This window comes from Temnothorax americanus, unplaced genomic scaffold (assembly GCF_048541705.1).
Source record: "Temnothorax americanus isolate GAGA-0224 unplaced genomic scaffold, ASM4854170v1 Scaffold120, whole genome shotgun sequence".
Lineage (NCBI taxonomy): Eukaryota > Metazoa > Arthropoda > Insecta > Hymenoptera > Formicidae > Temnothorax > Temnothorax americanus.
The window spans coordinates 135,660-148,397 of record NW_027509254.1 but is presented as its reverse complement, the minus strand read 5'-3'; the positions used below and the strand labels follow the sequence as shown (position 1 = coordinate 148,397).

Here is a 12,738-nt window from a genome sequence, read left to right as displayed (position 1 = left end):
AACGAAAAATCGACCTGTTTCGAAATGTGCAAACAAAAATTTATCGATTAATGCCATTTTAAACACAGTATACGTGTATCGAACTTATCTACTGACATTGACCGTTTTTGAAATTTTAATTGTTAATAACTTTTAAACCAAGGGTGTGCAAACGAAAAATCGACTTGTTTCGAAATGTGCAAACGAAAATCTATTGATTAAGACTATTTGGATCTAATTTGCTCGTAGTTGGGGGGCTAATGTGAAGTTGGCCCCCCCAAAATTGTTTTGTTAATAACTTTTTTACTAAAAGTGTGCAAACGAAAATTCAAAATGTGCATACATGTGCAAACGATAAGCAATCAAATGAGCTAAAAAAATTAATTTTTTTTAAAGTTGGGGGGCTAACTTCACACGGGCCGCCCCGAGACTTCGGCAAGGTAGGAACCCGTCGCGACGGCTAGCCGGGGGGGGACGACTTGGTGGCGAGGGGTAGCGGGGAGAGGGGGGACGACTCGTAGGCGAGGGGTCAGCCGGGGGGGGGGACTTGCTGGCGAGGGGTCAGCCGTGGCGGGGCGGGGGGGACGACTTGGTGGCGAGGGGGAGCGGGGAGGGGGACGACGACTTGTTGGTGAGGGGAAGCGGAGGGGGGGTCGGCAAGCGTGTCGGGACATGTTTATTAAATATTAATATAAACATATCGTATTGACAAGGGGTACCGCCGAGAGGGGGGGGTAGGTGTCCACTTCTACGCCGAGGGTGGTCCCCCGGGGTGGGGGATCGTCACTTTATCGGCGCGGGGGTATTACAACGGCGCCGTTCGGCTGCTGGAATTTTATCGGCGAATATAAACAAAACAGCGAATTAGACACTTGACTCCGCAATGATCTCACCCTTCTAGAACATGCGAGCCGCCATTCGGTTACGGCGTCTCACTACAAAAGCGAGCGTCGATGGTCCGACGACGGTTTGAAGATAAAATAACTGAAGTAAACAATTGATAAAATGTGTCACCGATGACGATTTAACCGTTGCGGAGTCCTCTTTATGTTTTTTTTCTAGGAAGAGCCGCTGCCGATTACGATTTAACCGTCGCGGCGGTATTCGGTTATGGCGCGGCATATTACAAAAAGCGAGCGCCGATATCCGGCTGCTGGAATGTATAAACAAAATATGTCTAACGATAATTATACGAACGCATAGCATCCGTTGTCGCCAGGATGATTATGGATCCACATCTTGTGGATCAGTCTTCGGCTAGTTTTCGCGACGCAAACGTTCATATTCGAGGGTGAAGTTTTTTGTGTCAAGTATTCAATACAGAAGAATATTTTTCACGATGAAGAAGATGACAACAATTCCGATATGGATCGTACGACGTAATGACCATTCAATTTTGCACAGATTGTCGTAATACTCCATTGTTTCAAATATATCCATGCAACATGTGCCCGATTTGCATGAAGTAATAAAAAAAACATTATCGCGAGTGGGACATTATACATAACGTGCACAACATGGTGTGGATAATTGAAGAGGAATCTGTGGAGCCTCCAAAATCTGACGATGATTTAATAATGGAATGTATTACAACAGATATCACCGATGGTTTGCGTGAAGAAAATCAAGGAGTGAAATTGACGGATGTGCAACGAATATCGCCGGTGCAGTTTCTTCGCGATCGCGAACTCGGTATACGCGGAACCGGTCAACGCTTCACTAGACAAAGAGTCGTTATCAATACCGATTCTCCTTATAAGTGGGATTCTAACGTTAGACGAAAAGTGTATCGACGGCTGCGGGACGAGTGCGTTAGCGAGGAAGAATCACGTGCAGCTCGCCGTGCTGACGTTGTGCCGTATCATATTAGACCTATTGTTGACTATCGCTATTGGGCGTCTAAATTTTGTTAACAGCTCTATGATTGTGAAGCAACATACATTAAGATTCATACAGGTATTGGGAAATACGTCGAATTGGTGGTGATGAACAATTCGATGTATATGTACCCTGCCCGTATCAATAATCCTAATCATCTATTGATGTTTCAAAAAACCTTTGAACGTGACTTTGATGATGTTGATAATTGGGAGCATAATCATGGATTTAATGTACCCTACTTCAGTTCTGATTCTTTTATGTTTGCGCACTATCGCATTCAAAGTGGCAAACGATATTGTTCAGCGTGCGATCGAATCACGTGCAAGTGCTCCATCGAAGAATGTGACGTGATTTAAAAAAGAGACAGTATTAAAAAAACAAAAAACATGGAACATCTCGATAAAACGGAACGCGACCTGGTGGAAGGATCCAACCAAATCGCTACCTTGGACGAATATCTCGCATGGGAACAGCGATGCGAGAAGTTTATTGAGCAGCTCGAAGAAGACTGTCGTTCTAAACGTCCGCGGGTCTCAGACGGCTCTCAGACTGTCGGAAACAGGTCATCTTTAGTGGCAAGAATCGCGCGACTCGATGGTGCGAAGACTCTATTACAGAGACGGTTCGTACATATCGGTGGTGAGCACGCGGCGGGCAGTAGTAGCGGTAACGAAAACGCGGAAAGACTCGTTTGGCGAGAGATCGATGCCGCGTTCGAATGGCGTGTATTGACCAGTGCGGTGATAAATATCAATTACATCGAACCGCGAAAATTTCTCGAAGACGCCGAAGTCATCGTGCTCGATCGTGTGCGGAACGTCGTGCAAAGACACGCAAGTGTAAAAATAAACACCGTGTTCAACGGCGAGTTTGTGACGGGTGACAAACGTGCGAACAAAAGTGTCAGCACGGGAAACCGTGAACTCTTTCGTGCGTCCGATCTGCGCGAGTGGTACGAGCTACACGTTATCGAGCCTACTTTATCGCGTCTCGAAAAGTTTCAGGAACGCGATAGCGGATGGGCGTTGTCGCGTATACTCAACTTGACAGTGAACGTGAACAAGTACAATCCTTTGCGCGCGGGATGTTACATCAATTTACCGCAAAAAATTAAATCAAAAAAAGCGGTGATCAACGTGCAATCGATGGACAATGCGTGCTTCGCGTGGTCAGTGGTCGCCGCGCTGTATCCTGTCCAGGATCATACATATCGGGAATCCTCGTACCCTGATTACACAACAGTATTAAATTTACAAGGCATTGAGTTTCCAATGACTTTGAAACAGATTAAAAATTTTGAAAATCACAACAATATATCCATCAATGTGTATGCCATCGAAGGAGAGAAGACGCCAACCGTTCTCCCGATACGGTTCACCGACCGGAAGAAAGAAAAGCACGTCAATTTGCTGTACGTGCAGGACCCGCGAGACGACAACGTGGGACATTTCGCGTGGATAAAAAATCTATCCCGCCTCGTGAGCTCGCAATTGAGCAGGTACAATGGTCGGAAATACATTTGCGATCGGTGAGTACTTATACTCCTTTTAAAAAAATTATAAAATATTTTATTTTTTATTTAATAATTTTCAAAATTGTGTTTTTTTTGCAGATGTTTACATTATTTTCATTCGAGCGAGAAATTGGAAGCCCACGGAGTAGACTGCCGAGAGATAAACAACTGTGCCATCCGACTACCGAGCGAGGACGACAAGTGGCTGAGATTCAAGAATCACAGCAGGAAGGAACGAGTTCCATATGTCGTATACGCCGACCTGGAATGTGCCCTCGAGAAAACGGATGCGGATCCGACAACGTCCACATACACGTCTCAACATCATCGGGTATTTAGCATAGGATATTACGTGCGGTGCTCGTACGACGACTCGTTATCCGCGTATCGATTTCGTCGCGATAAGGATTGCGTCGCGTGGTTCGCCGAGGAACTAAGACGTTTAGCACACGACGTAAAGAACATCTTGTCCGATAATATACCCATGGCGGATTTTACGCGAGACGAGTGGAAAAAATTTAACAGCGCAACGCACTGTCACGTGTGCGAAAAACCGTTCGAGCCAGACGACGTGCGCGTACGCGATCACTGTCACTTGACCGGTCGTTATAGAGGTCCCGCGCATTCTAATTGTAATTTAAATTATACAAGATTCTCATTACATTCCATAGTATTTTCATAATTTATCGGGTTACGACGCGCATTTTATTATCAAGGAAATAGCTACAGCCTACGAAGGACGCGTAGACTTACTTCCAATCACGAAGGAAAAATACATTTCATTTACGAAAAACGTCAAAAGCACTGAGGATAAAAACTACCAAAATTGCATCAAATTAAGATTCATCGACTCGTACAAGTTTCTTAGCGCGAGTCTCGAAAAATTAGCATCCTTCCTCGATAAGAATAAGTTAAAAATTATACGTTCAAAATTTTCCGCGTTATCCGACCAAGATTTCGAATTATTGACGCGAAAAGGTGTCTTTCCGTACGAGTACATTGACTGCGTCGAAAAGTTGGAGGATGCGTGTTTACCATCGCGCGACTCGTTTTACAGTTCATTGACAGGCGACACCGTATTCGAGAGCGATTACGCGCACGCCGTCAACGTCTGGCAGCGGTTCTCCATTCAAACGCTCGGTGACTACAGCGATCTGTATCTAAAGATCGATGTCTTGCTGTTGGCCGATATTTTTGAAAATTTTCGCGATAGCTGCGTCGCGAGTTATGGACTCGATCCGGCGTATTATTACACTCTACCGGGGTTTACGTGGGACGCTATGTTGAAGCATACGGGTATCAATTTCGAACTGCTCACGGACATTGACATGGTCATGTTCATCGAACGCGGTATACGCGGTGGTCTGAGTCAATGTTCCGGCAGATACGCGCAGGCCAATAACAGGTACATGCAATCTTACGATACATCGAAACCATCGTCATACCTGATGTATTTTGACGTAAACAACTTGTACGGCTGGGCAATGTGTCAACCATTGCCTTATGCAGACTTTCGATGGGTCGAAGACGTCTCGAATTTCGAGTTTAGCGCGATCGCTTTGGATTTGTCCGGGGGTTAGATTCTGGAAGTCATTCTAGAGTATCCGCAGAATAAACACGACGCGCACGCTGACCTACCGTTCTGTCCGACGCGCGATAAACCACCCGGCAAACGGCAGGACAAACTTCTCGCCACGCTGTACGATAAGAAGCGTTATGTCACACACTACCGCAACCTACAGCAATGCACGCGCCACGGTCTTCGCGTCACAAAAATTCATCGCGTATTGCAATTCGCTCAATCTCCATGGCTTTGCAATTACATCGAATTCAATACAAAATTTAGAACACTGGCCAAAAACGATTTCGAGAAAAATTTGTATAAATTGATGAACAACGCGGTTTTCGGGAAAACGATGGAGAACGTTCGAAATCACGTCGATGTAAAATTAGTGACAAAGTGGAACGGTAGATACGGCGCGGAGGCACTGATCTCGAAACCAAATTTTCACAGCAGGAGCGTTTTTTCAGAAAATCTGATAGCCGTCGAACTGCGAAAACTCGAGGTTAAATTTGACAAACCTATTTACGTCGGCATGTGTATTCTCGACATATCGAAAGTCTGTTTGTATGAATTTCATCACGAGTACATGTCTCCCCTGTATCGCGACAAGTGTAGAATTATGTATACCGATACGGACAGTCTGATATATCATATCGAGTGCGAGGATGTGTACGAGAACGTGAAACGCGATATCGCTAGATTCGACACGAGCGATTACGCGATCGACAACGCGTACGGTATAACGCTCGAGAACAAAAAAGTGCCGGGCTTGATGAAGGACGAGAATAACGGTGCGATCATGACCGAATTCGTCGGACTCAGAGCGAAAATGTATGCCTTGCGAGTGGATGGTAAGAAAGACTGTAAAAAAGCGAAAGGTATCAAGAGCAACGTCGTAGCCAGGTCGATAACGTTCGACGATTACACGAGATGTCTGCGAGACGAAATTGAAATGAAGCGACAGCAGGCTTGCATAAGGTCCGAAAAACACGAGGTGTACACCGTATCCGAAACAAAAATCGCTCTGAGTCCGTACGACGACAAGCGATACATTATACCTAATTCGACCGATACGTTACCGTGGGGACATTATCGAATACCTGTGTAACATATGTATTGTATAACATATGTATTGTATAACGTATGTATAGTATAACGTATGTATAGTATATGTATGTAACGTAATATATAATGTAGTAGTAGTAGTATAACGTATGTATGTACGAATGTGTGTGAATGTAGTATAACGTAACGTATTGTGAGTATTATATTACAGTATTGGAAAGAATATTATAATAAAGATATTACACATGTGTATTTCATATATTTTTTTACGTACTTTATATGTATTTCATATTTCAAACATTTTACATGTATTACATATTAGATATTGCATTTTTTTATGTTAAGAATAAAAATACAGTTTACACGAATTAAATAACATTGTTCTTGTGTATCCATGAGTTGTGCGATCCATAGCCCCCAGCCGATGTAACGTACCCCTTCGTCTGCCCCCTTCTGCGCAGTAACTTTTCTCCACGAGATCCGTCTGGATAATCTCGCGATCAACTCGTGCTCGTAGAACCCTCCAGCGACGTATTTTCCACGGAATTTAGTCCTCGAGTAGATATGTTTCGGGATGGTACGCTGCACTTTAAAAACATTCTTAAACCCTCGGTGGTCCAATCCGGTGTGTAGCCCTTCTCGAAAATTGTTTTGTAGTTGCTAACGCGCCCCGAGTCCCCACTTTGAATTTTGCCGTACCCCCCGCGACTTTATCGCGCTGACCCCTTAAGCCAAGAATTCTTTCGGCTTTTCGCGGGGTGTAACGTCGACGGTCGCATGCCGATTGTTCGATCTTGCGGCGCGTGTAATCCGACACGAAGTCTCGTCAACAGCGTCGACGCCACTTGTAATTTCCTTTGAGTCGTAACATGTTCCACATGTTTGTTTTTAACGTACGATTGAATCGCACACTGACACCGACGCCTTCAACACCGAATACGTGGAATAATGATTGATGTCGTGTTTTCTCACGAGACGTGCACGTCGGTTGTGTAAAATTCCTGTACCCCCATGTGCGGTTTGTAGGATTACTAGGGCACCTCCCGCTTCGTCGAGTTATCTCAACGATAGCGTCGGCTGTCTCGCTGCCGCCTTTACCTTGAGCGTCACGGCCCACCGCGTACTTGCTCAACACAAGCGATGACGGTGAGTATGTAGTGGGCACCTTTCGTTGAAACGCGAGTACCGGAACGCATCTCGACGATGTCAGCCTGCCACAGGTCGTCGTACCCTCGCACTATGACGTGTCTGCGGGGAAAATTTCTTCTCGCCGGAGCGTTGCAGTTCAGTCCAACAACCGTCGCTTTTCGATATTTTATCCGCATCGGTCGATTTTTAACGGTCTCTGTTCGTTCTCCTGTTCGTTGTCGGCCGTTCTGCTTCTAGTGCATCGTTCGTAGCAGTTTCCAAACAGTTTGTACCCGCTTCTGAACAGTTCGTAACCGCTTCTGAACCATTCGTAACCGCTTCTGAACCATTCGTGAATCGTTCGTTGTCGCTCGTCGTCGTCGTCGTCGTCGTCGTCGTCAGTTAACTGCTTCTTACCACTCATCGTCGTCGTCGTCGACGTTCTCTAGCCGTTTGTAGCCTTTCCTGTCTCCGCGTAGTTCGCAGCTGTTTCTAAACCGCTCGTAATCGTTTTTAAGCTGTTTTTGAACCGTTCGACAACCGTCCGACAACCGTTCTCGTACGCTAGGACAGCCGGTCCGACAACCGTTCTCGAGTCGTTCGTTGCCGTTCCTCGTCGTCGTTGATGAACCGTGCTTCTCTTCACTCGACGCCTTTCGATAGTCGTTTCTGCTGAACCGTTTGTCCATTCTTGTTCGTTGTCGCGTCCGATTCAACGGTAGTCGAATGGCGAAGCTTGTTCTATCGCAGTCCGTAACGCTTGCAGATAGATCTTTCTCGAACGCAGTCAGCTTCTCGTCTGATTCTTTCGTTGATTGTTCAATATTTTAAAGAATTGATCACACGTACAGTTTGTTAACCGCGTCACGTCAGTCTCAGGATGCGCTACGCGACGAATCTTGCGCGACTTTGCGTCAAAGTCCGTGGCGGCGCGACACAGAGCGTTATTGCGCACGAAATTATCCATTAATCCCCGCTCCACCGATGGTACGAAATGGCGTTCGTCGCGTCTCCGCTGTGCTCGAACAATCCAAATTTGTTGATCGGCATTTCGACGCTGATTGAACGGATCGCCGTCGCATGGTTTAATTTATAATAAGCCCGGCTTCGCGAAGTTCCTCGATGATCGACATGATTCGTTGTCGTGGGCATTTGTTGCCAGCTTGACGCGAAGCGTCGAGCAATCGCAGACGAATCCACCAGCTCGTTGGGGTCGTCCCAGTGCACACGTAGTCGATCTTATTGTCGGTTTAGCGTCATCGCGCGGCGCGAGGCATGGATAATCCCTTTCCAGATTTTTTCTTCTTGGATTTCGGTAGACATCAACGGTGAGATTACAAATCGATACTTGAATCCCACGTTGCCCTTTAGTCGCCCTGAGAGGATCGTGCTTGTATTTATGAGCACTCGTTGCCAACAATATGCTCCTGTACTTGATCTTATCGTCCTCCGTGTAGATCGCGTCATCGGGTATTTTTTTGAAGATCAACTCGTAAATACCGGGTGTGCCGGCGTATCGTACGCCGTCGATATAAATGTTATCCGCTTTGTCCACGTCAAAACTTTTATTACCGAGCATCAATTTATTATTGCCGAGATAAACGCCGTACGCTATGTCCATCGATGGACAGGCGCCCAAAACATCTGCGATGTAAATTCGGCTCAGTGGACCCAAGTGATCTTCCAACGATTCTATAAACCCATTGGTCGACCCTCCGACGTTTGCAACCGATTATGAACGGTCGTCCTGATCGAGTCGTCCGTGGGTGTTTCGAAAACATTCGCTGGGGTTCAGAAATTCGGGGGACTTGTTACGTTGCATGGTTCGCGTCGGTGTAGAGGTTATCGGTGTAGAGGTTATCGGTCGTTTCGATTGATCAGATTTACACGGTGTCGATGACAGATCCGGCCAGGAGCTGATCGTTTCTTCTTTCTTTTCGGTGTACATCCTCCTCCTCCTCCCCGCGCTGTTGAACGGACAGCGGTTCGATTTCGCGTCAGCGTCGCTCTCCGTCGGCTCCTCTTTTTTCACACCGCGATCAAGCTCGGAGTTGTCAACGATCTTTTTCAACGGCCCGAATGAGAGGTTTAAAGTGCGTGTCCCAACTCAATGTCCTTCTCGGATCTTAACGGTCTTCAAAGCCGCGAAGTTTTTGCGAATCGAATTACTCGTCTTTGCAATCTCTTTTCATGACCTTCTCGCGTTCGCGAATCGTCTCGCTTTCGTCGATCGCAGCCATCGCGAAAAAAAAAAGCAGGAGTGAAAGCGGAGTGTCGATCTCTCTCTCTGTAATAACGCTAATGTTTCACCTCCGACGAGGTATCGGCAACGACTGATCGCTTTTACGGTATCGCGAACACGTTAAATCCTTTTCTGTATCGGCCGTTCGAAAGCGCGCTGTCCTTGTCTATCACTACGAATCCGTACTTGCATTGCCAACAATCGTGGCACAATGAGCAAAATTCATCGTACGACATGTCGGTATTTACGTGATCGTTGTACACGTGTTTCAAATTAGTGCCATCCTGTTTGAACAGGATCAGCAGATTCGCGTTGTCGCGTATCAGATGTTTCGGTATTCTTGCATACGTCTGACAAAGATAAAAGCAGTCGACGCTCGAGTGCCTGCCCATTGAGAAATACTCTCTCACAGTATCTTGCTTATCGCACGCCACGTCGTCGAAGACGAATATCGAGTTTGGACACGCGCCGCTCGGTGGAATGACGTCACTGTTATTAGAAAAGGTGTAGTAGCCGATTTCATCGATCGATGTCAATAAATTCTCCAGATATCGATATTTCGGTTGTTGCAGCGATTTCGAGTACACGTACACGTTCTCGAAACGTACACCGTGCGGACTTTCCAGCAAACTTATCAGAACGTTGGTTTTACCGCAATTCGAGGGACCGCAAATGATCGCACGTATAGTAGTCGGCAGCATCGTACCGTGTCTGCGTCTATCCGCGTTGCCCTCCATCGACCGTGATCTGTCGTCGCAATTCGTCACGCGAATCGCTAACGGTTGTCGCACAAATATCATTTTTTCCTCACAATTTGTACAACTAAATCGAACTTTATCGTTCGAACGTCTATTTATAGGCGAGCGGAACCGCGAATCGCTCAGTCGCACAGAGACCTTTGGACATTTGCGATTTTAGCGCCGAATGTGGCAAATGTCAACGAAAATAAAAAAAACAGGTAGAGGTCTGTTTAATCGCGCGATAGTTACACTTCCGTTCGAACTGCACATTCCCGGCTATCAGTTTTGCGGTCCGGGTACTCGTTTGCAAGAACGATTGGCTAAAGGTGATCCGGGTGTAAATCCATTGGACGTGGCGTGTCGCGAGCACGACATAAACTATTCGCGTAACAAAGGCCTCACCGAGAGACACGCGGCGGACAAGATACGCGCCAAGAGAGCGCTTGAACGAGTCATCGCGAAAGATTCGGCTCTCGGAGAGAGGGCAGCCGCTACAGCCGTCTGGGCTGACATGAAGGCTAAGACGAAGCTTGGAATGGGCTTGAAATCACGGAAAACACAAACAAAGAAAAGGTCGACGAAGAAACGGATACTTCCAACAGCGAAACGAGGCGGCGTGTTGCCAATTTTACCGTTGTTGGGAGTTCTCGGCTCTCTGGCCGGCGGAGCGGCCGGAAATACAACGGCGATGAACGCTAGCAAAGCCGCGCGGCGTCAGCTGGAAGAGACGCAACGTCACAATCGCGCCATGGAAGGTCGCGGACTTTATTTTGCTCCGTACAAATATGTACAAGGACTGTATCTCGGCCCGCACAAACGCGGGCGAGGAGTAGTGTTGAGGATTAAAAAAAAACGTCAAGATAGACGTTAAATATGCCCACGGGTATTACGACTAACATACAATTGAGTCGACTGGCAAGGCGAATGCGCGTACCGTTCTTCAGAGGTGTTTTCATGCGTGATTCGTTACCGATTGTCGATGGCATACGTCGAAACGAGAGCGGTATCGTGAATTTGGACGATGCAGCGGGCCCCGGTACTCATTGGGTAGCGTACGCCAAGAGAGGAGATGGAGTCGTATATTTCGACAGTTTCGGCAATCTTCGACCACCGAAAGAACTGGTGCGATATTTCGGACCAAGCGTGATGAAAATTGAGTACAATCGCACGTCTCATCAGCGATACGATCAGAGCATCTGTGGACAATTATGTTTGCAATTTCTCCGAACGATCGACGACGATCGGCGTTAATTTAAAACTTGACGACGCGCCGTGTGGAGACTCAGTGTTCGTCGAACAGCTTCCGCCGACATGTCAATAACGTTCACGCTGACGGGGAAGAGCAGCATCCTCGCGGAGCATTATTTTCCCGCCGTGGATCTGAGCGACGGTGACTACGAGCTCGGGCTAACGTGTTTCGAGACTTATAACACGATTCCGAATGTGAATTCTTCGAATAATAAATTTTATTTCAACGAGGATGACACGGAAATTACGATTCCCGAGGGATCGTACGAGATACGGGCCATACACAAGTTTTTGAAACGTGAAATTTCGCGTAAACGTCCGCGACGCGTGGTTCGTTCCAACGACGATCGTCGTACGTCGATCGCAGATATCGCGCGAGAGGAGACCGTTCGCGCGAACGGCTACGAAGACGAGGTAGCGGAATACCCGATAGTGCTCAGCGGAAATTACAATACGATGAAAAGCGAGATCAAGTGCGCTTTCAGAGTGAACTTTAACAAACCGAACAACGTCGGATCGCTGCTGGGATTCTCGTCGACGCGTATATTGCAGCCAGGACAGTGGCACAAATCGGACGCACCGATTAATATTATCAATGTAAACATTATCCGCGTGGAGTGTAACGTGACCGCGGGTGCGTACAGCAACGGCAAACGCGTTCATACGATACACGAATTTTCACTGAGCGTACCACCGGGATATAATATATCGGAAACGCCGGCGCAGATCATTTACCTGCCGATCATTGCGCGGAGCGTTACGAATCTAACGATACGCGTCGCTGATCAAGACGGACGATTGCTCGATTTTCGCGGAAAAGAGATTACCGTCAGATTGCACGTACGACAGCGAGAGCGATAACGCGCCAGTGTGTGCGTGAGCGTGAGTGTACGCGTCAGTGTGTGCGTGAGCGTGAGTGTACGCGCGACACATGAGATGCTAGTGTTGAACGACTCGAAGCACGCGACAGATAACAATAATATCTTTACGACTGCGTCGATCGACGATATCGTCAAGTCGACATTCGGCGGTTTTAAACAAGCGACGAAAAAGAAGCTCAACACGTCGAACGTTAAGTTTTTACAATCTCTGGGATACGCGGTGCGAAACATCTGAAACGATGATTGAAATTCTCAACATTGGAGGCGAGCCGGTCTTTGAGTGCTAGATTGTGCTAGGCGAGTACAATAACTTTCGTTAATGACAAAATGTCCGCAAGTCGTTAGTTTTCGCAGCACAACCATCTAGAGAAAGCAGTTCTTAGGAATTCCAATTTTCAAATCGCTATAACTTTAGAACCGTGACACGGAATAAAAATTTGCGACTTGTGCTGAGTTGTGCTGGACGGGCACAACAAGAAAACGGTTAAAAAAAAATT

General features: G+C 46.8%; 2 protein-coding genes across 2 annotated transcripts; both read left to right on the top strand.

The window, feature by feature from the left end:
- The first annotated feature begins 2,012 nt into the window (after positions 1-2,012).
- On the top strand, positions 2,013-4,055 carry LOC143893522 (uncharacterized). Its single transcript, XM_077399017.1, has 2 exons — positions 2,013-3,388; positions 3,473-4,055. Exons 1-2 carry the CDS (start codon positions 2,247-2,249, stop codon positions 4,053-4,055), a joined length of 1,725 nt encoding a protein of 574 aa, XP_077255143.1. The 5' UTR covers positions 2,013-2,246.
- A 919-nt stretch (positions 4,056-4,974) lies between these two features.
- On the top strand, positions 4,975-6,288 carry LOC143893521 (uncharacterized). Its single transcript, XM_077399016.1, has one exon. The coding sequence runs from the start codon at positions 5,263-5,265 to the stop codon at positions 6,043-6,045; it is 783 nt and encodes a 260-aa protein (XP_077255142.1). The 5' UTR covers positions 4,975-5,262; the 3' UTR covers positions 6,046-6,288.
- Positions 6,289-12,738: the final 6,450 nt, after the last annotated feature.

What these genes read in the sequence shown, in the direction of transcription:
- LOC143893521 (XM_077399016.1), top strand. Translation starts at nt 5,263, where the DNA reads ATGAACAACGCGGTTTTCGGGAAAACGATGGAGAACGTTCGAAATCAC.
- LOC143893522 (XM_077399017.1), top strand. Translation starts at nt 2,247, where the DNA reads ATGGAACATCTCGATAAAACGGAACGCGACCTGGTGGAAGGATCCAAC. An exon ending in CGGAAATACATTTGCGATCG is followed by an intron (nt 3,389 to 3,472) that starts GTGAGTACTTAT and finishes TTTTTTTTGCAG; the next exon opens with ATGTTTACATTATTTTCATT.